The 26,307-nt window shown below is 40.8% G+C and overlaps 7 protein-coding genes and 1 non-coding gene across 8 annotated transcripts; 4 read left to right on the plus strand and 4 right to left on the minus strand.

Moving 5' to 3' along the window:
- Positions 1-431: 431 nt before the first annotated feature.
- BDB00DRAFT_771535 (WD40-repeat-containing domain protein) lies at positions 432-2,294 on the plus strand (the record flags this gene model as incomplete). Its single annotated transcript, XM_053119971.1, has 6 exons — positions 432-596; positions 780-935; positions 1,073-1,234; positions 1,353-1,594; positions 1,709-1,995; positions 2,074-2,294. 6 exons carry the CDS (start codon positions 432-434, stop codon positions 2,292-2,294), a joined length of 1,233 nt encoding a protein of 410 aa, XP_052975263.1.
- A 1,036-nt stretch (positions 2,295-3,330) lies between these two features.
- Positions 3,331-4,022, minus strand: BDB00DRAFT_744719 (uncharacterized protein; the record flags this gene model as incomplete). The annotated part of the gene is made up of 2 exons (XM_053118516.1): positions 3,331-3,849; positions 3,936-4,022. Coding segments are annotated over 2 exons (606 nt in total), but the record flags the coding sequence as incomplete, so codon positions are not given.
- Positions 4,023-7,317: 3,295 nt separating this feature from the next.
- BDB00DRAFT_845680 (uncharacterized protein) lies at positions 7,318-10,181 on the plus strand. The gene is made up of 3 exons (XM_053125103.1): positions 7,318-8,053; positions 8,224-9,325; positions 9,411-10,181. The coding sequence occupies exons 1-3, from the start codon at positions 7,490-7,492 to the stop codon at positions 10,145-10,147; spliced, it is 2,403 nt and encodes an 800-aa protein (XP_052975265.1). The 5' UTR covers positions 7,318-7,489; the 3' UTR covers positions 10,148-10,181.
- Positions 10,182-10,807: 626 nt separating this feature from the next.
- On the minus strand, positions 10,808-11,855 carry BDB00DRAFT_845691 (uncharacterized protein). The gene is made up of 4 exons (XM_053125104.1): positions 11,733-11,855; positions 11,469-11,620; positions 10,994-11,398; positions 10,808-10,829 (listed from the first exon to the last, which is right to left on the minus strand). Exons 2-3 carry the CDS (start codon positions 11,569-11,571, stop codon positions 11,118-11,120), a joined length of 384 nt encoding a protein of 127 aa, XP_052975266.1. The 5' UTR covers positions 11,572-11,620; positions 11,733-11,855; the 3' UTR covers positions 10,808-10,829; positions 10,994-11,117.
- Positions 11,667-13,172, minus strand: BDB00DRAFT_771526 (RmlD-like substrate binding domain-containing protein; the record flags this gene model as incomplete). The annotated part of the gene is made up of 8 exons (XM_053119970.1): positions 11,667-11,854; positions 11,933-12,019; positions 12,118-12,153; positions 12,245-12,299; positions 12,381-12,662; positions 12,751-12,818; positions 12,913-12,970; positions 13,053-13,172. 8 exons carry the CDS (start codon positions 13,170-13,172, stop codon positions 11,667-11,669), a joined length of 894 nt encoding a protein of 297 aa, XP_052975267.1.
- An 845-nt stretch (positions 13,173-14,017) lies between these two features.
- Positions 14,018-15,722, plus strand: BDB00DRAFT_876886 (uncharacterized protein; the record flags this gene model as incomplete). Its single annotated transcript, XM_053127535.1, has 6 exons — positions 14,018-14,260; positions 14,359-14,478; positions 14,565-14,712; positions 14,801-14,967; positions 15,081-15,302; positions 15,669-15,722. 6 exons carry the CDS (start codon positions 14,018-14,020, stop codon positions 15,720-15,722), a joined length of 954 nt encoding a protein of 317 aa, XP_052975268.1.
- Positions 15,723-17,225: 1,503 nt separating this feature from the next.
- BDB00DRAFT_t104 lies at positions 17,226-17,298 on the minus strand. Its single transcript has one exon. It is a non-coding gene; the product is annotated as a tRNA-Arg (tRNA).
- Positions 17,299-24,292: 6,994 nt separating this feature from the next.
- BDB00DRAFT_771480 (uncharacterized protein) lies at positions 24,293-25,181 on the plus strand (the record flags this gene model as incomplete). Its single annotated transcript, XM_053119967.1, has 2 exons — positions 24,293-24,581; positions 24,649-25,181. The coding sequence occupies 2 exons, from the start codon at positions 24,293-24,295 to the stop codon at positions 25,179-25,181; spliced, it is 822 nt and encodes a 273-aa protein (XP_052975269.1).
- Between the last annotated feature and the right edge of the window lie 1,126 nt (positions 25,182-26,307).

The following is a 26,307-nucleotide window of genomic DNA, read 5'->3' on the forward strand; positions in this document are numbered from 1 at the left end:
AAAGAGCCTTTTTGTGTCAGAGAAAAACGCCTTTTTTCAATGACGGATACATGCACCAAAACACGAAGACCTTGCGCGTCCTATATTTTATTCTTTCTTTTTCTTTCACTTTTCCACCACTTTTTTCTCTCTTTCATTTCTTCATTTGAGGAGGTCACGCGGTGACCCTGCGTAATCGCATATATTTTTCAACTCTTTAGCTCTTCTCAACACAAGCCCCCCCACTCGCTTTTTCACATTAACATTTTTCTGTTCTACGACTCTTTACTTATTTTTTACTTACACTCCAAGTTCTCGTCTTTTTTTAAAGAACATTTCAACTCGCCAAACCTCTGTAACAACAAAACTCCTCAATGGCACAACCACTAGCAGCAGCTGGAGGAATGGCAATGGGCGCTCCTACCGCACCTCCGCCAAACGCCGGCGCCGTCATGGATGCGCGAAGTAATGGCACCGGACGACATTACGCTGAGAAAGAAATATACCAGTACGATGCTCCTTGGCCTGTCTATGCTTTGGATTGGTGTAAAGCACAAACCGATCGCGAAGGATTTAGAATGGCCGTTGGCAGTCTGATTGAAGAGCAAACCAACAAGGTACAAAAACACATACCTTTTTTTTTTTAATTTGCTGGGTGTGTTCACCAGCGACGTGTTGTCACGAGCAGCGACATGCAACATGCATATATTTTATGTGTATATTTTCACGGCCAAACGAAGGCGTATATATGCTAACATTACTCCACAACGCGCTATATTTTGACATCAAACTGGTCATAGCTCCAAATTGTGACACGTACCGATCTAGCCGTCTGGGACGAAATGGATCGCTATAAATATTACGGCAACAAGCAACAATCGAACCCAGATTTCGTACCTCTTGCCGAAGTCGACTCGCATTATCCAATCACTAAGGTTCTATGGGAACCGCGAAAAGTACGTCGTATATATATATATATATATATGTGTGTGTGTGTGTGTGTGTGGTGTGCAACTAGACAACAACAAAGAGTTTCCGTGACAACAACTAATTTCTGGTTACCTTGACAACAACAACAATGCGTGTATTCCAGCGATCACCACGCTATTCAGATATTCTCGTCACATCGTCGGACGTGTTACGGCTTTGGGAACTCGTCGATAACCCTTCATACGGAAGATACGATGGTACGATCGGTGGTCGTCGCGGCTATAATAATGAGCACCGACAATCATTGATCAAACGATCCGAGCTCGTCAATGTACGATCTTCCTGTCTTTCTTACTCTCTACAGAAAAACAAACAAGCACAAGGATAAGAAGAAGAAAAAAGCAGTTGACCAAAAAGACTTTTTCTTGTATTCACCAAGCTAGGTTAAACAACGCGACTTTTGTGCACCGCTCACGTCCTTTGACTGGAACGAAGTTGATCCGTCACTGATTGTCACTGCCAGCATTGACACAACGTGCACCGTGTGGAACGTTGAAACATGTCAAGCGAAAACACAACTGATCGCCCACGATCGTGACGTGTATGACGTTGCATTCATGCACGAAACATCTGATATATTCGCCAGCGTTGGAGCAGATGGCAGTGTCCGTTTATTTGACCTACGGTACAGTTTTAATAACAACAACAACACATACTCCTAAAGCAAAGCCATCATGCCTCGTGTTTTTGCGGTTGCTAACACGTAGAGTTTATTTTTGTTTGTATGTATGGCTAAAAGATCCCTGGAACATTCCACCATATTATACGAAGCACCACCAGCACCACCCAGTCCATCCGGCTCGTTCGCTTCTGCCATCAGTGATGGTTCTCGACCGCTTTTACGTCTACAATTTAATCGTATTCAACGCGAGCTCCTGGCGACTTTTCATATGGATTCAGACACTGTCCAAATTCTCGATATTCGTTACCCTAGTGCTCCTGTTGCTGAGCTGACACGAAGCCACCAGAGTAGCGTCAACTGCTTTAGCTGGTCTCCTGGACACCCAGGCTACATTTGTACTGGAGGTAAGCTAATGTCTATCTATCTAAAACACAAATACACATATGCTTGTTTGCAAAATTACTAAAACGCACTTTCTCAAGGCGACGATGCACAAGTTCTCGTATGGGATATAAATAGTCAACAACAACAGCAACAACCTCATCGACGCCCCTCACATCAACGTCAACCGCAAAGCATCGTCCAAAGTCCCAGTCTGCGCTATGTAGCTGATTCCGAAGTCAAATCGTTATCATGGAATCAAAGTCTGCCCATGTGGATAGGTATTGGTTTCGGCAAGACCGTTCAGGCTCTCCGCGTGTAAAGAGACACAAGAAATCTCTATCTCTTTTCTCGCGCTATACTCCTTATCATCTACCTTCAATACCACCCGATGCAGTTCCTTTCCTTTTGTCTCTCGTTAGTCTCTTTATTTCTCTTTTCTTTGTTTCTGATAGGGCCAAAAGAAATCGAGGAAAAATCGAAGCGGTTGATGTATCACTGCCACGATTTTTTTATCTTTTTCTTTCACCACGCACGTTTTTTACCACTCTCCCCTTATGCTACTCTACTACCTATCTATCCACCTACCTCTTACTTCACTTACAAACCACTTAGTATTATACATATGATCATCTGTTCTTCTTTTCTTCTCATTTCTTTTATATGAAGGGGCATATCTTCTATATCTTCTTAACCACCACCATCACAATATTAACCACATAAAATAAACGTGACATATATCCAACATTTAAGATGGCAAGGTGGGATAAGAAGAGCGTACATTTTTTTGTGCATCTCAATTAATCGGGCTGAGTATTCTGATCATCGTCGTTGTCTTGCTCGTAAGATAGCTAGTCAGCTATACGTAGATAGATAGACGCTGAGGAATGATTCCGCTTACTCGGGATAATGCGTCGCCATTGGACTGGTTATATCAAAATTTGATGCTACCCCACCCCAATTCATTTCTTTTTTGAGTGGCACAGACATCGGCGATCGCTTGGTGTGTCACATTAAACTTCAGGGGTAAGTCTTGAATAAGGTCGTCGGTGTTTTTGTTAAAATTAATTTGGCTTGTCATGAAATAGAGGCGCGTGTGTGTGTGTAAAAAGTCTGGGGAAAGAAGCATACACCCTAAATCGGCATTTGTATCTGATAGCGAACTAAAGAAAGAATGGATGATGATGCTTTGATTTATTAAACAGTGAGAAGTACATAATGATACTACTACAACAACAAAAAGTAATGTAACAACAGGGTGTGTGTGTCGGGGGAAAAAAGGAATGAGGCGGATTAAGTGTGTGAGTGTTTTAGAAGTAATGTCTTAAGATCATTATAGTGCAGCTTCTTTTTTAGATCAAATCCTTGATGACGACGCGAGCAGCGGCATCGACATCCAACTTGGCCAAGGCAGACAAGGCGGCCTTGACGGCAACGTCAATTTCGACATCGATATCAAGATTGGCGTCGATCTGCAAAGACAAGATAAGAGGAACAGTGACGGAAAGGTCCTTGATCTCAACCTCGACTTCAGCTTGAATGTCTGCAGCCAAGTCAGCCATGACCTTGGGCAATTCAATCTTGAGATCAGCCTTGATGTCGGCAATCACATCGGCAACGATAGGGAGCAACTCTTCCTCGGGGAGCAAACCGCTGGGAAGCAAACCGGTGACAGTGGACAAAACTTGAGAGAGATCAGCTTCGGCGCCAGCAAAGACCTTGGATTTTAAAGCAGCATCGATCTTGGCTTCAATCTTGCCTTGCAATTTCTTCAGAGCAGCCTTCTGAACAGCGTTGATCTCGGCATTGCCAACTCTGATCAAACCACCGAGAATATCGAGCTTGATGTTGAGCGAGGCTTCAATAGATTGTTTGAGCTATTGATCGATCAATCATGAATCGGAAATAAGTATATGGTATGTTATCATTAAGCTCCAACAAAGTAATGGCATTATTTACTTACAGTGGCAGCGACCTTGGCAGTGATGTCGGTCTTGAGGACAGCTTGGACTTCAGAGATGATCTTTGCGGACAAGTTGGATGCCTCCTTGGGAGCAAGTTCCTTGCCGTGACGCTTGTTCAACTTTTCATTTTGGAGGGGGATGACTTGCAAAAGCTTCTTGAGGCAAATATCAGGCAAAGACTTGACGACGTCGCTCACGACGGGAAGTTCAGGAAGCTTGCCGGTAACACTAGAGACGCAGACCTCGGGAAGCTTTTGCAAGAGCTTGGGGACAGAGATTTCCTTGGGCAACGATCTAATGATATCGTCAACGGGAGGAATGCCGGTTTCCACGTCAGCCCCAACTTTGGCAATACCAAGGTCGATAGTGCTGCGCTGCTCAATGGGTGCAGCAGAGGTGGCAAGGACAAAGACACCCATGATTAAGGGCAGGCCAGAAAAGAGCTTTCGAAGTTGCATTGTATATAGGAGTAGTAGCGATAGAATGAAAGGAAAGGGGGTATTACACTCGATATTGATGAGAGTAGTAGTAGTGGTAGTAAAGAAGGAACGGTGTGTGGGTGTTTGTGAGAAGAGAAGAGGATGTGGTTGTTGGAGTAAAGACACAAAAACACGGCTGTTTATATAGTTTTTTTTTTCGTTTTCTCTTGCAAACGATATAACGTCTATTCATTTCTATCTTTCCACTCCCTCCCCCAACCCCAAACCGTAAAGGTAAGCCCCCCGGATTCGATATGGTTAATAGAAAGGCAGTGATGCCACACGGTAATACACGGCTATAAACAGACAACAGAGAGAAGGAGGTGGGTGTTTATAGAGAGTAAGATAAGCGGTTAAACCGTTCGTGTTTTCTTTTAATGAGTTAGGCTAAACATGATCTAGTGGAACGAATCCAGTTTGGCAGATCCGAGTGGAAGTTTTCCAAGCGGCGACAACAACACACGACACACGACACACCATGCTCCCTATTTTTCTTTTATATGAAATCCACGTTTTTGCTAATCATTCACTTTCTAAATAATACTACTGTTAAGTGTGACATTGACTAACACGTCGACGAACTTTAATTGTAGATGGATGTTGACGACGAGAGAACGACATGCACATAGAGAGAGAGTGAGTGAGTAAGTGAAAGAGCGACGATTGACCCCTAAAAATTAAGTGTCACTGAACTCCTGCTTCTTGTCCATCACCCCCTTTACTTTCCTTGCTTTTTAATTGAACAGTCTGGCAACAATGTGGCTTACTCGACTACCAACCTGCATTATCTTGAAAACGATATGCGACTTTTAAAATAGGAAAGTAGAAAAGGGGGGGGGGTCGTTTACAGTAGTAATACTTTATTTGTAGCGCGACATGTGCTTATTGCAATTGAATAATATGTACTGTGGCAAATTGTTTGATCAAAGTTGATGAATATGTGCTCATAGTGGAACGAGATATGATCTATACTATTAGAAAGATGGAAGATAGTAGAAACATACTAGGCAGGTCAACATGTACATTTGGACTGGGAGTGCTAATCCAAATGGTGGTGGTGATGGTGGTATGATTTTAATATAAAAGCATCAAGCGTGAGAGGGTTGGTTGGGGTATAGTAGCAAAACGGGTCAACACGGAACAATAACAGAAAAACGAGCTTTGGCACGCCGATGGAGACCTTGTTTGTCATAGTTTATGTTTTTGTTTGTAAGGGGAAGAAGGGTGTGTGCACTGACATGGAAAAGCAAGTCATTACCAGATTCGTGGGTTGTACCCAATAGCATCTATCTATTCTACGTACTGACCTCTAGCTCAAAACTCTACAATTGAAATACATGTACTAACTGATGGATGACTGCTGACATGGATACTTCAGCCAGCAAGACGGCGACCAATTATAACCAAGAAAACCGATATCTGCTACTACATAGTACTAGTATACAATGTCATTTGCGAGCCGAACAATCCGGCGTGTTGGTTTGAAAAAATAAAAGAGAGATGCTGGGCTTGGAAATAAGTTTTTAGTGCCTTTTGTCAGGTTAATGAAGAAGGAACCCTTTGATTGGACATGCTTCAGGTTGGTCTGACGACATCGTCTCTAGTTACTCAAACTGCTCTTTATGGATCGAGGCCCGTGGTGCCTGTCTGGTGTAAAATGGAGATTTTTTTTTTATTTTCAGCTAGCTCTCTCTCTCTCTCTCTTTCCCCTATTTTAAGAGTTGGCATTTTAAAGAGGAAAGGTAAAGATATGCCGACTCTGACATTCTTTGTCGCTGTTATATGTCACACAGCAGCAGTAGCAGTAGCAGCTAGCAGCATGCGCATATCTTAGCACATAGCACAGCAGCATTGGGGAAAGTATGGACGGAATAGGAGACAGATAGAAATTTAAGCATGAAAAAAAAAAAAAGACAAAATATGCAATCTTTTCGAGATTGGGTGACACACAGCATTTTGGAAGAGCACAAAGCAACCTGATCGGAGCAAGTGTGAATGTTATTTCAGGATTCGTCGCACGATATTTTTTCTGTTTTCATCAATTGTTTTTATGTTATTTATTGCGACAATATACACAAAAGAAAGGAAAAGTTGGGGTATGGAAGAATGTTTTAATACGTACATATCTGAAAGAACACACGCTTGCTACTTTGTGACTATTAATTCTGTGCTGCCCTATCTAATAAAATCATGATGGGCACACCGGCCATCGTATGATGATGCAATGTTTGATTGGTTTTGAAGCGGAACACTAAACGGGGGCAGAAAAGGAAAAGCAGAAGAAAGGAGAGTGAGAGAGTGAGAGAGTGAGGCGGGAAAAAAGAAGCACATAGCAGAAGAAGAAGAAGAAGAAAAGAAAAAGACAGATAGGGGCCATCCACACGCACATATGCACAGTTTGGACAGGTGAAGCCCGAACACGTCAATTATTACAGATCTCTATTGGAGCCGAATGATTTACTCGGTTAATGAAGTCCCTGTCGATGTAAGTCGTTTCGCAATAAAAGCTCCCGTTTCGTCTTTGTACACGTGATATATGGACTCGCATAATCAAGGTTGGACCCTCTCGCTCGTCTGATACACATACGCACACACACACAAAAGCGATGTGGAGATGGCGACAAAAAGAGCGCGTGAGACTCGATCTGAACAAGACTTGTCCTCTCAAGCGATCAATGCATGATTGTGAAAGAGTAGTGAGCAGCTGTGCCACACACATATCATGTACCTATGTACGATGTGCTCGCAGTGCTTTAGGTTTGTACTTTTGGAGCGCAGGCCAAGTGACGCGGGTGACACTTGGAGGGAAAGTTGGGCTGCTCACCTAACCAAAAAAGGTGTTCCTGTGGTCTTTTTTTTTTTTTTGCAGTGATGAGTTATTTAGCCCTGCACGCCTCCAGGTCGTCTTTTCTTTCTTATTTTTTTTTCCCACCAAAAAACATAAACAATTGCTTTCCTCTCATTTCACTCTTTCTCTCTCCTTGCTCCCTTTCTTTCTCTTCCTTTATTAAAAACAAAAAAAAAAAAGGAACTTTCATATAACCCCTCCTCATCCCCTACAGTAATAACTACTCATGAGCGACTTGGCGTACCTTTCCGCCATGACTTCAGTGCCTGACGACATTACAACAACCGCAACCGCCACCTCCACCTCCAGCACTGGTGTAACGCGCCAAGGACAGCAGCACCACTCTTCATTCAGACGCTCCTTGACCCTATCCCACGGTGCAGCCGCTTTACTCACAAGAGGCTTCTCGCGATCTTCGACCCGTGGACGATCGACGAGTAATGCTGCAGAGCCCGCAGCCACAAGTGAAGAAGACCGACAACACCGTGAGCGGCACCAACAACAACCGCGACGAGCTACTATAGCAACGCCAACTACTGATACTGCTGCCACTACTACACCTGGAGCTGCAGGCGGAGGTCCTTCATTGCATGTCCGCATCGTTCCAAATATCGAAAATCCCAGTCGATGTATCATTTTCGATATCGTGGATCGTGAGATGAAGGCCGGATCGGTTATCAAGATTGGACGCTTTGCTGAGCGCTCTCCGCTTTCAGTGGACCACATGTCATTTAAGAGCAAAGTGGTGTCTAGGTCACATTGTGAGATATGGGTCCATCAAGATGGCAAGGTAATGAATCTTTCTTTTGAACTTGCACGTCTGATATAGATATGGAAGGTGAAGGGAGCAGGCTTGGATTTACCCAATCCAACAAAAAGAATAGCACAGCAACCATCGAGTGTATATATGTTACATCTCATACATGATGATTGCAATAATAACAATGGATGATCAACTAGTTATACATAAGGGACACGAGCTCTTCCTCTGGCACCTTTCTCAACCACATTCGATTGAGCGGTGCAAATCAGGAGAGCCCAGCAACTGAAATTAACCATGGTGATATTGTCCAGCTTGGTGTCGACTATCAGGGTGGCCAGGAGGAGATATATCGATCCGTCAAGATGCGCTTTGAGCTCAACTGCTCGCGCAAGCCCAGACCTCTATCCTTCAGCATGTCGCAGTTCAACAACCTTCGCACGCTTTCACGAGTTGCCAGCAATCATGGCGAGGCTTCATCCTTGGTGCTTGTCGACGAAGAAACACAATCCAAACCAAACAGTGAAGCACTCAAATGTACTGACAAGCTGTGCAGCAACAGCAACAGCAACAATAACACTACCAGCGAGACGAACAGCAGCAGGACCAACAGCAACAGCGCTGCTGAACGGGCTGTAACAAATCACACTCAAATCAGCACGACGAGTAGTACTACCAGTAGTAATAACAGTAGTAGCAACAGCAGTGGAGAGGAACTGCCTGAAGTGGATGAATGTTGCATTTGTCTTTACGCGTTGGCTCCTTTCCAGGCCCTGTTCGTTGCCCCATGTTCCCATTCATATCATTTCATGTGTATTCGCACCCTTCTCCAGAGCTATCCGGGCTTCCAGTGCCCCATCTGCCGTACTTACTCGGATCTAGAGGCCAGCGTCGCCATCGAGCCAGAAGAAGTGATGCAAAAGTATGGCTTACGATGCAAGTCCTTTACACCTCCGCCTGAGGCGGCTTTTGAAGCGGGATATCAGCAGACCAGCAACACCAATGCACAACAACAACAACAACAACCGCCAGCTACCGCATCATCCACAGCACCAGCAGCAGCCCCAATAACATCATCCATACCATCACCTCCGCCAGAAGAACCTCCACAACTAGTACTGTCACTACAGGAGCAACAACAACAACTGTCGAGTGAGCCACCTACCCCTGCGACATCCAACCATGGACACGTGTACAATAACACATCTCCCGTAGCCGAGCCAGGGTCTTCTGATGATGCTGTTGGCCCGTCAACAAGAACAACACCAAATTCAGGCATCCTCGTCTCCAATGGCAGTAGTGGTAATGTCATATGATTTTTTCTACCAGTACCTCCCTTTCTTCCCTCAAGTGAAATGTAATTAAACTTTCTCATGAAAAAAAATAGTACGAGATGCAACCGCACGAGATCGACGCACTGTGTTTGTATCCGATGACATGGACGTGATAGAAATACCCCCTGCTCACCAAGAAGAGGATCCAATACCCGAAGAGCAACAGCAGCAGCTACCATCAATAACACCCCCTCCTACCGACTCCACAACAACAGCCGCAGGTACCACCACGCCATCATCTCAAGAACAACAGCATAGACCCATTCGGCGTTCGGCACGAGCTCCTGCGTCCACAGCTCATCCTGAACGCCGTCTAAGTGCAGCGAGTCATCTCATGGAGAAGCTGAAAATGACCTTTTTTGAAAAACGCAAGTCATCCGCCATCATGTCCCGAAACGAGCAGCAACGTGGTCGCAAACGATCCAATAAGCCACGCCCCCTATCCTATCCTAACTTTCTGATCCGTCAATTCAGTCGGGAAGAAGAAGATGATGTTGGTGATGAGAATACTAGTAACAACAATGATCGTGCTGAAGTAGTACAACCTACACCCTCTTCATCCTCATCATCGCCGCCGTCACATCCTCCTCCTCCACAACCTCTAACGTCGCAACAACAACAACAACAAGCACGTTCTCAATCTGCTCTGTCATTTAACAGTTTGTCTCGTCAATCTACTACCCACTTGTCTGAGATCCAAGAAGAACCTGATTCCGTACGTTGTCAGCCAGCTCATGAACAGCAGCAGCAGCAGCAGCAACAACAACAGCCCATGGCAGTCGATACCTAAAGAATATCACCATATATCACCCACACAAACAAACAAACAACATATCCCTCTCTATCTTTGCTTTTTTCACCTTTCAACTAACACACTCTTCTTTTATCTTGTAACATTAATAATGAACCGAACAACCCCGAACAAACATCCCAAAAACGATATATCCCTACATCATCTTCTCCTTATAAAAATATACAGAACCTTTATCACATATCCTTTCCTATCTTTCTTAGCTTATCAATATATCGCCTCTTCCTCCTCTTCAATTTGGCGTATAAATGCATGCATAAACTGGTCGCGTTTCTTAGCCATCTCTGTACCAGCTGGGGTGCGCATCATGCTAGAAAGACGAAATAGTTTTTCTAAAAAAAAAAAAAAAAAAGTGAGGGCGTTGGTTGTTCGATCGAGGATCAAAGTTAATCTAATCTTAATAACAGAAAATTCATACACCCCCCACGTTTTTTTCTTCCCTACAGTCATCTTCTTCTTGTTTTGACATGTATTAATTCTGGTAATAACAATAACAAATGTAGTTTTTGGTTGCTATTGAACTCACCATGAAAATGATTGATCGCTGTCCCGTTCTTTTGGCTTGTATACTCCTTTTGTGACATGTGCAGAATCGGATCCAGTTCAGGAACATGGAGAGGAATACCTTTTGCTCCGCTGTACGCTGCACATCGCATCACGCCTTGTTGCAAAAGTGACCAAGTGTGTCAGGTTATTAATCAAGAGGATTATAATGATGTTTTAAAGATACGTCCAAGCAAGCAAGCAATTCTTCTACTTGCTCTTGCTATCGATAATATGATACACCATGTATGACATGCGTGCGACATATATAATTCTACATACCAAATGCACCAATTGCATCCAGCTTGTCTGCATCCTGTACACTAAAAAGATATATCGGAAACGTGTGTAAAAAACAACGGGTTACAAGGACAGGGGGGGTGCGTACTTTGCATATCACACACACTTACGCATGAAGTTCCAGACACGTGTCACGCCAGTCCGAGTCTGCATCCTCTTTGCTCCAACCAAGTTCCTTACTGTAGCCTACATGATCCACTATTTTTTGAATAAGTGCAGCTTTTGGATATCCTTGTCGCGTCAAGAACTGTTCAATGCTCTTTTCTTCTTTTTCTTGTCCTGTAGAATATTTGCGATCGCCAATGTCGTGGCACAGTGCTGCGAGTTCAACGACCGTCAAGTCAACCTCCTTCCCTTGGAACGCATCTTGTTGGGCTAGTTGTAACGCTGCACACATTCCATCATTCCCTTGGTTAATAATTGAGTACAAATGGTCGAAAATGAATGTGTGTCTTACCTAAGCGACAAACTCGATCAACATGGTGCATGTCATGGGATGGATCAAAGCGTGACATGTACTCGTCTACCATGACACGCGTGTTTTGTAGAACGTTGGTCATTGCAAAATTGCGTACAAAAGAAAAAGACAGAGAGTAATGCGTTGTTACACTAGAGAAAACATTTCCCGGATGTTTTTATTTATTTAGGCGTTTTATTATGCCGACGTCAAATAGGTAGTCCACCATTGTTCGAAAGGTACATGCTTGGTATCGATACCAACTTGTTTCAAACGATCGTTGGATAAATGCGCATCTTTTGGTCTGGAGGTAGCAGCCGAGCTGGAGATCTCATTCTGTGGGCGAATATGATCAATGGAAGAATTCAAAATCTTGGCAAAGGTTTCTATTTTAGATCATTAACGTCTCGTGAGCTCTCTACTATGTCTATTGTTTATGTAGCGCGCACTCAACCGAGCCTTACCACACATTGTGTATTTGGTATACATTTCTTCGCCACTATAGTGAAATGTTCCTGAAATGTTCGAGTCACCTTGCTGGATGCGCTTTACTATTTTTTGTTCCAGATAAATGACTTAATATGTTGCTTTTCCAGATAGGAACTATGTACAAACCCAAACACACTAGTTCCCAACGAAACAAACTTACCGCTCATGTCTTTAATAACTCGAGCAATGTCCTCCACTAGAAAAGAAAAACAATATCAAACTCTTTAGTTTTCTGTCAAAACTAAAATCTAATCTGACCAGAGATCGTGATCCATTCAATACGTTACCATGAGTAGGATAGCGCAAACCAAAGTTGTCCATGTCACATTCTTTGCTTCGATTCTATGTTGAAATAGTTAGTTCTAGACTTTTCATGATACTTTACCAACTTGTCAGAGCTGCCCATTATATATATGTGTATACCTTGATTACATCCAACAAAATATTGACAGCTGACTCTCCGTTGTATTCGGTCACGCCATAAAGCACGGGCACACGTAGGATAACTGCCTGAGGATCCACTTCACGAACGGCTTCTTCACCACCCAGCTTGGATTTCCCGTAAAAGTTGAGTGGGTTTGGCTTGTCATCCACTTGGTAGGGTGGGCTTGTTCCGTCGAATACATAATCGGTGCTGATGTACACAAGCATGGCATTTCGCGCTTTGCATAACGTTGCCAATGTACGTGGTACTTGAACGTTCAACTAGATTACTTGACGTGTTAGACGTTGTTTTTACTACTATGCGTATTTATACGTATAACTACTCGTGTACGTTTATTGTTATTGCTACCTTTAATGTTCCTTCGTGATCCTTTTCGGCAACGTCAGGACGGCGCTCAGCAGCGCAGTGTACGACAACTAAAAGTTTCATTTGTGCATTAGCGACGAAATCAAGTTTGTCAATTTCCTTTCGAATGGGGGCGCATTAAGCTTGAAAAGCTTGACAGAATACCATCAGGATTATGATCTTGGATGAATGTCTCGACAGCTTGACTATCTGTCAAGTCCAGCTATATAAATTTACAGCAAGTTATTTATACAGATTTATGTGAGTGAGACTTTTTTGAAGGTTATTCTCATGTTCTTTCTTACCTTGACTAGACCAGTTTTGTCAGCACGACTCAACGCGGTACCAACAACTGTATACACATGTATATAAGTTTCAAGAAAAAAACACAGTAAATGCGGCTCTCTTCTCCTCGTCTCGGACATCTCTATACAGACCTTCATTGCCAGCTTTTTTAAACTCTTGAAACACTGCTCGTCCAAGCAAACCAGATGCACCTGTAACAATTACTTTCATCTTGGTATTGTACAGGGAAATAAAAAGGTAACGGAGGAGGAGCTTCAAAAACGCGTAAACTAATTAATTCATGCACGAAAGCCGATGATTGATCAAAAAGCGTCCCGCAAAAAAAAAAAAAAAATGTTTAACCACCTCCTCGTGTCTCACTTTTCAGGGCTTTTTCTATACATTTATAGACGAAGCTGTCCTATTGCTCCCGTCATTGATGCCTTGTAACTCGCCCCGCCAGTATCGTTGTGTGACGTTTGTTTTATCTATCGTAACCCCAGAATATGACTGGATTCGCAAAAGTTTTTCATGAAAATCCACGGTGGGTAGCCTTTTAATTTGCAATACGTCTAAAAAGGTAGCATAGTAATCGTGCATATATAAAGAACATGGTGAAAGCAGGAAAAGAAATATGGTACGTTGTTAACGTCGCAGGAGCAAAGGGCTTTCTCAATTTGGATTGGCCGACATGACCTAGGACCAATATACCGGAAGAAAAGGAATGGTACAGACGTATGGATCAATGGCTTCGCCCAGATACACGGTCATGCTGTTCTCTTCATGTGTGAAACACCGCTCCAAGAGATTCAATTGTAAAGTTCCTGCTCCCTGTTTTATTTATCCGCTTCCACGTATGACCAATTGCCCGACGCGCTGCTGCTTAGCATTTCGTGTAACCCTTCCCGATGTCATGGTTATAAAAGAATGGCTTTTGTATCTTATGCTTCTTTAAACCTTGGAATTCGTGGATATTCAAAGAGTCATGTCTGAAGATAACCATCACGATGGCAACAACGACACCGAAGAGCGAAAACCATTGCTCGCTTCACCTGACCAAGAAGTAGCATCATTGCATAAGTCGTGCGCTAATCATAGTCAGAAGCAAAGCTGGTTTGCCACGTCTTGTTCAGTCAAAGGATTTTCGTTTGTGTTTCTACTTTGTATTTTTCCATTGTTGCTATGTTGGTGTGGCTCGCAAAATGCAGAAAAGGAGCACCCGCTCAAGGTATGCTAAGAATGTGCAAAATTCCGTTGGCCGACTACCTCAACCTTTATTTTACTGATGTTTTTCAAATCGTCTTTCGCACATGCGGCGCAAATTAGCATATCGACGTTTGTTCCATAGCACCGTCTCTAACTTGGTCATCAGCACACACCATTGCCGCTAACCTGTACAGCAATTTGCGTGTTGGTCACGAAATCACCGATCGTCTTCATGTCATTGTATGTTGTTGACGTACTTTATGTAGTTTTTTCAAGACTAGTGCAGAAGTAAAGTTCACGTGGAAAAATAACACAATATGAAACAGGGTGGTTTGGTGCAAGTGCAAGTAAACAATCAAGTCAGCGAACCAACTGTCCGCTTCGACCTCAAATTGACCGATGCCAGTCAATTGGATCTAATCCAAATCAAGCAAATCACACAAAGCGATAGAATTGCTATCCTCATTGATGCAAGTATTCTTACTCGACCTTCTTTACGATAAACTACAAGAAACCCAAAAAGCTTATTCTTCCTTTTTTATATAGGCTGATGCAACTGCAGAAAGACCTTTATGTACTGTCTTGAATATCCTTGTTGAACTCCCAACACCTACGGCACTAGACGAGCTTGTCATTGAAACTTCTGAGAGCAGCATAGAGATCGACGATGGCATGCATTTCTCAGAGAGTATCAAGCTTGGCACAGTCAATGGAAACATTACTATTTGGGTTAGTTGTTTTTTTTAGCTTTTAGTTTGCAATCGATGGCCCATCGGTTCATTGTATAAAGATAAACTTCTCAACATTTTTCGTCTTTACAACACACTATACACACATAATAGGACAGCACAGGAAATGTCATGGAGCTCACTACGCATGCGGGACATATCAGCTGCTCTATCCAAGAAATTCCAATTATAACACAGATCACTGCTCGCTCTACTACAGGCAAAATAGTCTTTGACTACACTGGTGATCCATCCTCGTCCAAAGCATTGGTGGACCAACAAAGAAAGATTTCGGTTAATCTGACTACCGTCTCAGGCGACATTGATGCACAAATGGTAAAGAGTGGATTTTTCTTCCTAGGGCTGTATTATGTTTCCGTACATATGGGGGCGTCTTTTTTACTTACGCTTATCATCCTTTTTTTCTCGTTTATTCAAGTGCAAAGTGGACAGCCTAGTATACGATATATATATACATTCTCGCAGCTTTACTGGAATGGGAGGAACACGCGAAGATATGGACAAGTATATGCATATGCTCAATCACACCATTAGAGAAGGTTCATCGCTTTTCGGTTCGAATGTACATGAAAATGCTGTATGGGGCTCTGCTGATAATGCCACCGTTCATTTAGTAGCTAAATCGACAGCAATGCATATTGGAACCAACATTCATTTTAATTGTTGCATGGTTAATTCTAGAAGGAACAAAAAAAGGTCACTGCCACATCATCAACACAAATCGCAGCAACCTAAATAAAAGGTGTATCATGCTTCATTCATTGTCTGTCTTCAAATTCTACCATCGAGGCAGAAATATTACTGTCGCTACCATGTACCAATTGGGATGAATATGCTTTTCCAAGCTAATGAAGAAGCTCATCGGTATGAGCATCAGAACGAGTATGCTGGTTTTCGCTCATGTTGGCATTAAGACACTCATGTTGCACACTAGCATAGAAACTTGAAAGCAGTAGAATGAGCTGGTATGGAAACACCCAAAGTTGTAGTAGCACTGATGCAATCAAGTACATCTCAACGTCTCAAGCCTTTTGAGATATTATGTGGAATAAAGGATCAAATGACAAGAAGTTTTTAAGCTTGGGGTTGCTCTTGTGCTCCCCTTAAGGTTCCTCTAAAAGAGGGATCGGATAAAGCAGTTACTGCGTCACATTAAGGTGATACCGGCAGAATTTATAGTATGAAGAAGTTGGGCGCGTCAGCTACAAATCTAGAGCGAATAGATATCTTTGAATGTACAGGGCTCTTCTTATACTTACCCAGTAACCTAACAAGATTGACTATTTCTCAGTAAAGCAAGGGGGGGATGTGGGATCGACATACACTTTTTAAGAATATAAGCACAAATGCACGCACATCAGACGACGAAGAATTTGTTCGGTAACGGGAATAGAAGTGCCATTCTAAGTTACTACAACCATTGCCATATTGTCTCTCACTACTTTTATATATTAAAACAAATAACCGTTATGTACTTCCACTGACTGTTAGCGTTAGATACCAACGTTTCCATTAGGTTCATAATAGCAGCTCCAGTGTGCGACATTGATGCTCCACATCCAACGAAGATTGAAGCACAAGTATCCTTATACTCGCTGAAACTGATTAAAGGTGTAACGCGGTATCAAAACCAATACTATGGTTAGCGTGAAGTTGCTTGAGCCAAGCTAATTGCTCAAACTAGTAGTTTGAGAAAAAAAAGCTTCTCGGAAGATGGATCGTTTGTTATACAAGATCAAGTAGTTTATATTGTGTGGTCAACAGTAATTTACGATTGCTCGATCATCAATCGCTCTAGAATTTGCTGATGAGGTGCCCGCAGCTCAAGGAATCGCCGTTCATCAGATAGACCAATTTTAAAAGATAAAATGTCGAGTTGCTTTGGCGGATGGATCAGTAGCCAATAATAAAGGGTAGGTACAAAGGGCAATAAGAAGCTAGAGGGTTGTTTGTAGATACCCTTTATTGCTTGTAATGGAGTGGGATATTTATCTCCAATAAACTGCCTCGGCGATTGCCATATGATACAACTACATCCTACCATACAATTACGGTGCTTTGGAATCCCGCCTGACTATCTGCTATTCGTTACAAGGGTAATCATTTGTATTGTCAACGTATAGTGGTGACAAAAGTGATGAACCACCAAAACGGAATTATTGAAGACCGGTCAATTATACTGCGACAAAAAAAACCACTATCATACATTTCCCGTCGCAAAACCAAGAATCCTAGAAGCGATTTCGATGGGACTCGAACCCACAATCTTTGCCTCCGGAGGGCAACGCCTTCGCCATTAGGCCACGAAATCTTTTAACAAAATTTTTTTGCACAGAACATTAACACTAACAGTAAAATGCAATTTTTTTTTTCTTGAATTTTTTATTCTGATTTTATTCTGTATTTTATTAACTAGTTTTCTTAGCTAATAATAGCAATGATATTATGTCAAATAATATGTTAGCTTAGATTATAATAATACTACCTTATTAATACTACTATAAGAGAAACATTTAATAAAAGCTAAAATATTAGATTTCATATTATATAAAAATAGTGAAAAAAGTATATTTATATTTAAATATTTATATTTTAATAAAAATAAGCTTAAAATGAAAATATAATATTATTTTAAGATTTTAAAAAAATTAAAAATTAATATAATATTAGAAATTAATTATTCCAAATTAATTTTTTTCATATAATTAGAAATGTTTCTCACAATGATATCATCATATTATACTATATAGGGCACATGAGTGGGTAAATAACACAGTAGATAAATAGGTATTTTCAAAAATAACAGGTTGGGGGAAAGTATACAGCCTGCACCCCTAGGATTTGAGCAGAAAGCAGTTAGAAATGGCACTACAAATAGAATATAATTTTTTTTTTTGAATGTAAAAAGCAAGTTTAGTAAAGGCTTTGTTACAAGATATAGGTATAGAAGTCATTTAAAACATAAAAGTAGTGTGTTCGTGGCATAATGAAATGAAGCAGAAGATACGGAATGAAACGATCAAGCTGTCTCCAGCTTACACTTTTTGTTTTTTTCCTTGCTTGCTTCGCTTGTGCTTCTTTTTCGTCTTCTTTATTTAGCTCTTGGCGGGATAGACACTAGTTATTTTGTTGTTCGCCTTCGCTTTGCTCTTTGCTAAAATTGCCTTGCCTGGCTTGCCCGATGCTGGTGATCTGCGTACATGCTGTAACAACTGAACGTGTTCATCCTTTTCTGAGCCCTGTTCTTCGTTGTCACTATCACTTTTGTCAAATGATTCATACTTATGCAGCAGGCTTTCATCATCACTGTCGCCGCTGTCATTGCGTCTCCGTTTTCGTGGGCCATCTTTTTGTAGGATCTACTGATCAATATTATCATTGTCTTGGTTTCCCTCGTCGTTGCCTTCTTCTTCTTCTTCTTCTTCACCGTCATTGTCGTCGATTTCATTCACAGACTCGCGATCTTCCTCTTTTTGTAACTTCTACACCTCTAATTCAGCAAGATAACGCTCCTTGTCCTCCCTGATCAGTTCAGCATATGGCGCGATGTAGCAGCGGAGTCAAAAATGGGATGGGGATGGGGATGAGCTGATGTGCTGCACTATGAAGCTATCGTCGTCTGCTATATCGATGTAATAATCGTCATCTCGTCGACTGAAGAGAGAAAATCCAATAAAATCAAAGAGGAATGGGAATCCACTCGATAGATCGCCACTCCCAAAAAAATCTAAAATCACGAACTCGAAAAAGAGATATTTTTATTGTAGGTACTGCAAATAGGGGAAATAAGACTGAAAAATAGAGAGTCACATTGTCAGCTGGCCTCACAACACCTATATCATATAGGTAGAAGGAAAATAGGGGAGTGCTCTGTAAGCTACTGTAAGGTATGCTGAAAAATCTGGTAGGAACAGTACTAAACTAGGTAACGACAAAGAAAAAGGAAAAGAGGCCGACTTCTGCGAGTGTCTGTAAGAGTATGCTGCAGTTTTTCATCGTACATATTTAATTTGTGTCAGTAAAGCTCTGTAGTATCAGTATTTAGAAAGACGCCCTGGTTATAAGTATTAGAAGAGACAGAATGTAGAAGAGGGAAAATAAAAAGCCATTGTGAGCTCGATGCCATTGTGCGATGAATTTAGTAGTGGATGTTAAAATCAGATGGCGCTCGGTATGTAATAAAGATATAGGAGCAGTTTTATAAGCAGCTCTGTAATAAGGAAAAGGAACTGGTGGTACTTGGGGATAGGGATCACAATTGGATGGGTTAGGTCAGGTCAAGACTGATTTCGATATTGTGATGAAGGAAGTGTTAATAATCAACCTGAACTTGAGCACTGGAAGTGCAAAACTCCATATATATATACACAGCTCTCCAAGATGATGGCATGCAAATTCCTAGCAGTGCTAGCAACATCTACGTTTTGTGTGATTATTCTTGAAGGTAAAGGGTGTTGTTGTGCTATCACAAAAGAAATCGCTTGGGCTCACATGCATGAAAGAAAGCATAATGGCTAAAGTGTGGTTGTAGATCGACTTCCCTATATACCCCTAATCCTTTTCCCTTTTCTTTTCACTTCTTCCTCCTTCTTCCTTCGTTTTTCTTTTCTCAATTCCTTTTCAGTCTTTTGTCAAATCTCGTCTCTTACTGCCACCCTCTATTGTCCGTTCTCATTGTACTATTGCTGCTTCTTTACTCCTTTTACATATATTGCTTATAGCTTACTTATCCTATTACACCACTCTTGAATATGAAATATAATCCCACAATTAAAAGAATATAAGTACACCTTATGCTATAGTTCTATAGCAGACATATTATTAATAACTACATCTTTAATATAATGATGCTTCCCAACAAGAAGATTGACTACTCATTACAAGTACCTCATACATATTTTATGTATGTATACACAGGTCATAACAGGTCATCAACGGGTCGGATCAAGGGTTAGGCAAATGAACAATATTTATAAATTTTGTTATAAATAACAAATTTTATAATATTATTCTATTCTAGTCAAGCTCTAGAATCAAAGATTCTTCCGGGCGTCGAACTAAAGTTCTAGCCTAGGAGGGACATGCTCCCTACCGGTCCGCTGCTATAATATTAAGAAATAATTATATTGTTTATAAAAATCTTTATTGGTAGAAAAATTATTTATTGATAACAAAATCAAAAAATTTAAATTAATAGTTATAAAAATAAAACATATAAAAATTAAATTTCTTTTATTTTATTAAAAAAAGTTAATTAATAACATATAAAAAAACAATTATTTTCTTATTAATATATTGCTATTAATAGTCTCCCTTAGACGGGTTGACCGATGGGTCAGAAAAGCATCAAACCGACCCGTTGGCCCGTGTTTAACCCGCGGGTAGGTTTTGAGCTGCGGGTCAGATTGCGACTCGTACTATTAAGATGGTCTATTCGCTTTACAATATGATTTATCACCACTAGCGACTTGCACTATTGTTTTGTATACATACCTTTATGCACACTTTCTTGACTTACTCAGCTTCGTTTGAGCCACTAGTCTTACATAAGAAGAAGGTAAAATTGAGGAAAGAAAGTAGCGATATACATCAGATCAGTAACGAGTTACTGATTCTGCACGTACATCACTTAAGCTATAGAGATGGCTTCAAGAAGGTAAAAAGTGTCGCAAATATACGCCGAAGCAATAACAAATATTAGTTATGCATGTACATTACTTAGACTATGAAGATGGTAGCCCTAAAGAAAAGAAAAAGGCAAAACGCGCAGTCGAGGATTTTTATAGAGCCATTAAATAGAAAAAATGATAGGGTTTAGTGGTTTTGCTACTGCTTCGCTTAGATGCGCGGTAAACTGCAGCAGTGTAAAGAAGTGTCCTGATGAGACTATTTGCTGTCTGTCAGCAACCATGTCAGTGCCTTTTTCTATGGTGCATATATATTTGTTTCACTATACCGCTCTGCTTGCTGTGGTGCTCTGTTTTAGTCTGATCATTGTCAGCAACGGGTTTGTGTGCTTTTGTGGAACAAAAAAATGGCGATATAAGAAGAGTATACTTGCAAATAGACAAATTGCATGTTAAGCTGAAGCAACATACACAGTTTTGTGCTTATATGTATCATACAGCTAACGTGCGTAAAACGCTCATTTTATCAGTAGTGCCTCAGCAGATGCTGCTTACGATCGTCGATTGAATGAATAAAAATCCTTCTTTATTAATATTCAGTAGGAAATGAATATTTTTGAAGTGACAACACAACTAAACATAAGGAGTCGGCGAAAGTTGTCTTTGATCAATCATCGCACATATTAAGTCCAAGGGTAAGGATCTGATAAGTTTATTAATGTATGTATAAGAAAGCTGGATAAAATTGTACTTTTGCTTTGCTACATATGCCAAGTCATCAAACATCATTCTTTGTTGTGTAAGTGAAAGAAATGGCACGTTCTATTATAGCCACCTTTTGCTGGAATACTGGCTCTTAATAAAACGTGATATAAGATTATGTAACATTTATTGGGTGATCCGTTTGTTTTCCTTCTTCTGTATCGGCTGTACTTGCCAACCATAATCTGGGGCACGGCTCTTACTACATGGCGTTTCAATCATTACAGCTGTTTTCTATCGCTCAAAATACCTATACGATTCATGACCCGAGTCCCGGTTTCGTTCTATCCCTACAAGTAAGCCATGAACTGCGAATTCGCTCGTCTGTCTGTCGCATCGACTTTTGTTATCTTTTTTCTAACATCTCCGTTTAGTATCGATTGTATACGTTCTATCCTTCTCTTACATTGATTAGTTTAATGGTTCAATCACCTCGGTGCGAAATAAGAGCTGCTACAGCTACTTAAAGTAGCCTGGTTCAGAAATGTTTCTGCACCTCCATTATTCCAGATTCTCACACAAGGACTTCTTCTCCAGCCGGATCCTTTCGCCCTCCCAAGAAAAGGTGAAGCCGCTTTGACTACGCTCAACCATCAAAGTTAATAATTATCTTAAAGTTCCTCAAGAATATTAAGAGTCACTTTAACTCCCCTGGAGATATTATTATTGACAGCAGTGTCCTTTATAAAGATTTTATAAATATTAAAATATACTCTTATTTGTATTTATTGTGAAAACTACACTTTCATATCGCTGATTACTGAAATCAACCTTATCTGCAAGGTCAGTACATCGTGTCGTATGTAAAAGCAGGTCGAAAATTTCTGAGCATCTTTACTACATGGTCCGACTGACAAGATTTGACCTTTTGCAATCTATTTGATCCAAACCATAATCCCAACATGTACTCGCAAGAATCAGTAAGAAACGTGCTAATGGTACTTTTTCTCTCATTTTCTTAAGCAGTCTCATATCTATAATCGATACAACATCGTATTAAGTATAATACACTCTTTCATACACTGCTGCTGTTGAACTTGGCTCTTACATGTTATTTCACCGCTGTTCCGACGTTTCCATTGAATGATGGATCAGCAAACATGCACTGGTAGCAGCAAAACAGCATCGCTTTCAGCAGAACGACGTTGTCTAAATGCGCCCAGCAATTTCTCTCATACCTTTTTATATAGTGAGTCAGAAAGTCAGATAAGATGTCGATTTGGTCAGGGGAAAATCTCTGAACACGGTGTTGTACTTTTTCTAAGGAGGTTAAGAGTTTGGTAGAAGCTGAACTACGAATGCCAACAGCCCGATCTAGTTACTAATGTCACTTTTTATTGTGTAAGGCGAACAAAGTAATATGCTCGCGGCAGGTCAAACAGTTTTTGTACTAACCATGCAAGCAGCCCGTCAGAAGAACCAAAGTACAAGGAAGCGGAATACAATCTTACTAAAAAGGAAGCGATCACGTAACACAGCATGAAAAAGGATCTTTGGACTATTTTTATTATGCACTCTTCTAATACTGCTGTTTGCAGACTGAGCTTATATCCATATTTCTCGCAATGCGGAACTGGTCAAGGCTGTGAGGCACTCTTTGGAAAAACTAAGCTAATAAAAGGTTAATGCAGAGAAATAAGTATTGGTGACAAACTTTGGAATGCTGCGCTAAAGCAGCTTATACTATGGTAAGTTTGGTATCAATAAGTAGCTTACAACAACAAAGACGTCAAAGCTGACGATAAATTGTTAAAAAAAAGATAACAAGAATTTTATGCTAAGAATTAGGGTGGTGGTTCCACAATGGGACTTGTGTATGATTGATATATGGTGTTCATTGTTATATAAACAAAGAGAATATTTTCTAAAAACAATCAAGAAAAGCGATATTCAAAAAAGTAACGCTCCATTGAAGAAAAGAAGATAAAGAAGTATATAGAAATCCAGGTATTCACAGTTGGTTTTCGGTGATTGTTCTTGTGTAAATAAATAACCGTAAAGTATGGCTGTTTGTGCCAAGCGAGATCGACAAATGGAGTGTTTGTTGAGGACCCAAAACAGGGTGAACATATGATACTACAAATTGCTCTTGCCACCATAATATGGTGGTGAATAATATGTCTGTTTGCCTTGGCTAATGCTAAATATATTGTTCTGCCAAGACGAAACCTTGGTTTCCGGGTTAGCGGACGCGCTGTCATCACCAGATTCAAAGAATACTGTCAATACAGTACACGCATCAGTTCCTTTACTAGAGAAAAAACAAAGAGTAGTTTTGTTATGCTTTGAGTCATATCGGCATATAATGAGTATGCTTTCCACTGGAATAAATTCCTCCGATAGGAATAGTCGTATTGTTTATTGTTCGAGTAATAATTCGATGCTTGAACGTAGAGTGAATATTATAAATCGTTATATTTGAGATATTGAAAGTGCAAATCATATTAGATCGACAGTTCACTACAGCTTTTGGTTATTGTAAAGTGCGTCATAGAACACTGAAAGTCCTCTTTGTACTAAAGAAACGTCAACAGAAGCCAAATTAAGCTGTCAGAGATGAGCAGAGTCTCTTGCACCGAAAGCGTTATGTAACATCAAATTCGGCTAGCGTACTCTTGATGAATAAAATGAATAAATAGCAGCACTTGAATCAAGAGTTTAAAAACTTCCTTATTCCAAGCGCTTTAGCTCAGCCAATATAGCACTATGCCGTCCTGTAATGCGAACAACGATGTGGCTACCAGTGCCGCAACTTCCGTGGATTCCATTAATCAAGAAGGTGATCACTCTACTTACTCTCCCGAGGTCCCGCAGCTCAAACCTAAGCGCTCAGACAAATATGATGGCAGAAGGCTTAATGACCTGATTCTCTTCGTCTATGATGGAGCTTTCAGAAAAAAAGGAGAACGCGTTGTTATGACCCCCATACGTTTCGTTCCTGGAAACAAGATACCAAATCGCCGCAAATGGGTAATACGCCGAATTGTGTCTGTCGCTATCGTGATGGTGATTGAGATCGGTCTCCCACTTGCACTTTATTACGGTCTAAGGAACATAATTGGTGTAGTCTACTCTCTGGTGCTTTCAGGTGCACCTCCTTTTCTTTACGTCCTCTACGAGTTTATACGACGTAGAAGAATCGACATCCTTGGTTGTATCATTGGTCTTTCATTCATCATATCGGGCGCGCTTTCCATCTCTAGCGGTAAGAGACATTATACTTTTCTTACGTTGCAATTAGACTCATGTCATGTTTCTCATATAAATTAAAGGTGATGCAAGAGCAGAGATAATACGCGATTCGGCTGTAAGTGCTGTTATCGGTGGCATGTTCCTCATCAGCTTAATTCCGGTCCGAACTCGATGGTTTACTACCCGGCCATTAGCGTTTGTCATCGCTCGACAAATATTGTATCCTGGTATCAAGTATCGATGGACTGACCGCTACGGAAATCTTCAAGAACAAGACATGGTGCTTTGGAGATGGGAGCACGTCAAAGTTTTTAGATTCAACATGTACGGGCAAACGATCGGCTGGGGATTTCTCCTAATTACGACATTTGTTGCATGTGTCTTGCTGGTTGAAGTTAGTGATCTATCCGACGACGACGTTATTATGTATAACTATATTATCACCGGAGCTACTACCGGCCTCATGGTTATTGTGCCCTTGGCCGTGTGGGTCTACGAGCATAAGCGAGCAACCCAGATTGGAAAACAATGGACAAAGGAAAATGATTTTACCGGTAAAATTCAACGTCAAACAATCGAAAAGGAGGACGAAAGAAGTATTGTGGGAGATTAAGTACAGCAGCATGGAGCGGTTGACAATAGCAATGAACACCCGATCACGCTATCATAGGCAACATGGTTTAAGCGACTATTGGATAAATATCTGTATATTTTTACTCACTCTTTTACCACATGTTTATTTTGTATCAGAAGAGATATGTTCGAATTTCGTACTATAGTATTCTTCTCAATGACAGTGCTACCATACTAAAGTCTTCAGAGCTAAATAACTGTAGCAGTAATTTTTAAGATTTACATGAATTAGTCCCTACATCGGTAATGTTGGTGGTGTCATATATTATGTGGACGACAAGTACCTAGTCGCTACTTTATATGATAACTACACAGAGCAGCTTAGCGGTACTTGTGCATATAGTAGGACTATTAACAACGTTCAATTATACTGGTATGATTGATATTGCTGTCTTTACTGTCTTTACTGACATTAATACACATGATGGTAAGATTACTTTACTAGTAGAAGTTGTAGTCGATAATAAAGCGATCCCTACATAAACTGATTATTTTTTATGCTCTTCAAATTTTGAAATAAGAGCGCTATAACGAACCCGGTTTGTTTGCAGCACGAATAATGGGGACTCTTCAGTTTGCTAATGCACGCCGGTTTACAACAAAACATATTGATAAACGTGGCTCGGATTGTGTGCACCATGCTTCACAGCATACGCCCACGTTTCTTTATGTTAGATATTTGCAATACTAACTTATATTTCATTGCAAGCCTAACAAGTTTCTTCAAGCATAAAGAAACGGCGCAAAATACGAGATGATGTTTTAAGTTACGTTGTAAGACCGGAAATCGCACACTTTATTCTAAATAATAGTTTGTTATTACGCTGCTTCTACGATGACCCCTTACATATTAAAAGTATTTATTGTACAACTTTTGTTTCTCTATTCATCGTCGATGGTACATAAAGAGAAAGATCCGGAAAGCATGCAGAACTTGTTTCTGTAAGTGTACTAATAACATATCATAGCTTCGTACGTGAAACTTTTAAGAAATGCTATCGGCATCGATAGTATTGCAGAATAAAATAAAAGCAGGCTGCAACATGCTGCACCCTTGACATGATTGTGTACTAAACGAGCCAAAAAGAGCTTAAATTAATTACATA

The sequence above is a fragment of the Zychaea mexicana genome (assembly GCF_025766255.1).
Source record: "Zychaea mexicana strain RSA 1403 chromosome Unknown BDB00scaffold_97, whole genome shotgun sequence".
Taxonomy (NCBI): Eukaryota; Fungi; Mucoromycota; class Mucoromycetes; order Mucorales; family Lichtheimiaceae; genus Zychaea; species Zychaea mexicana.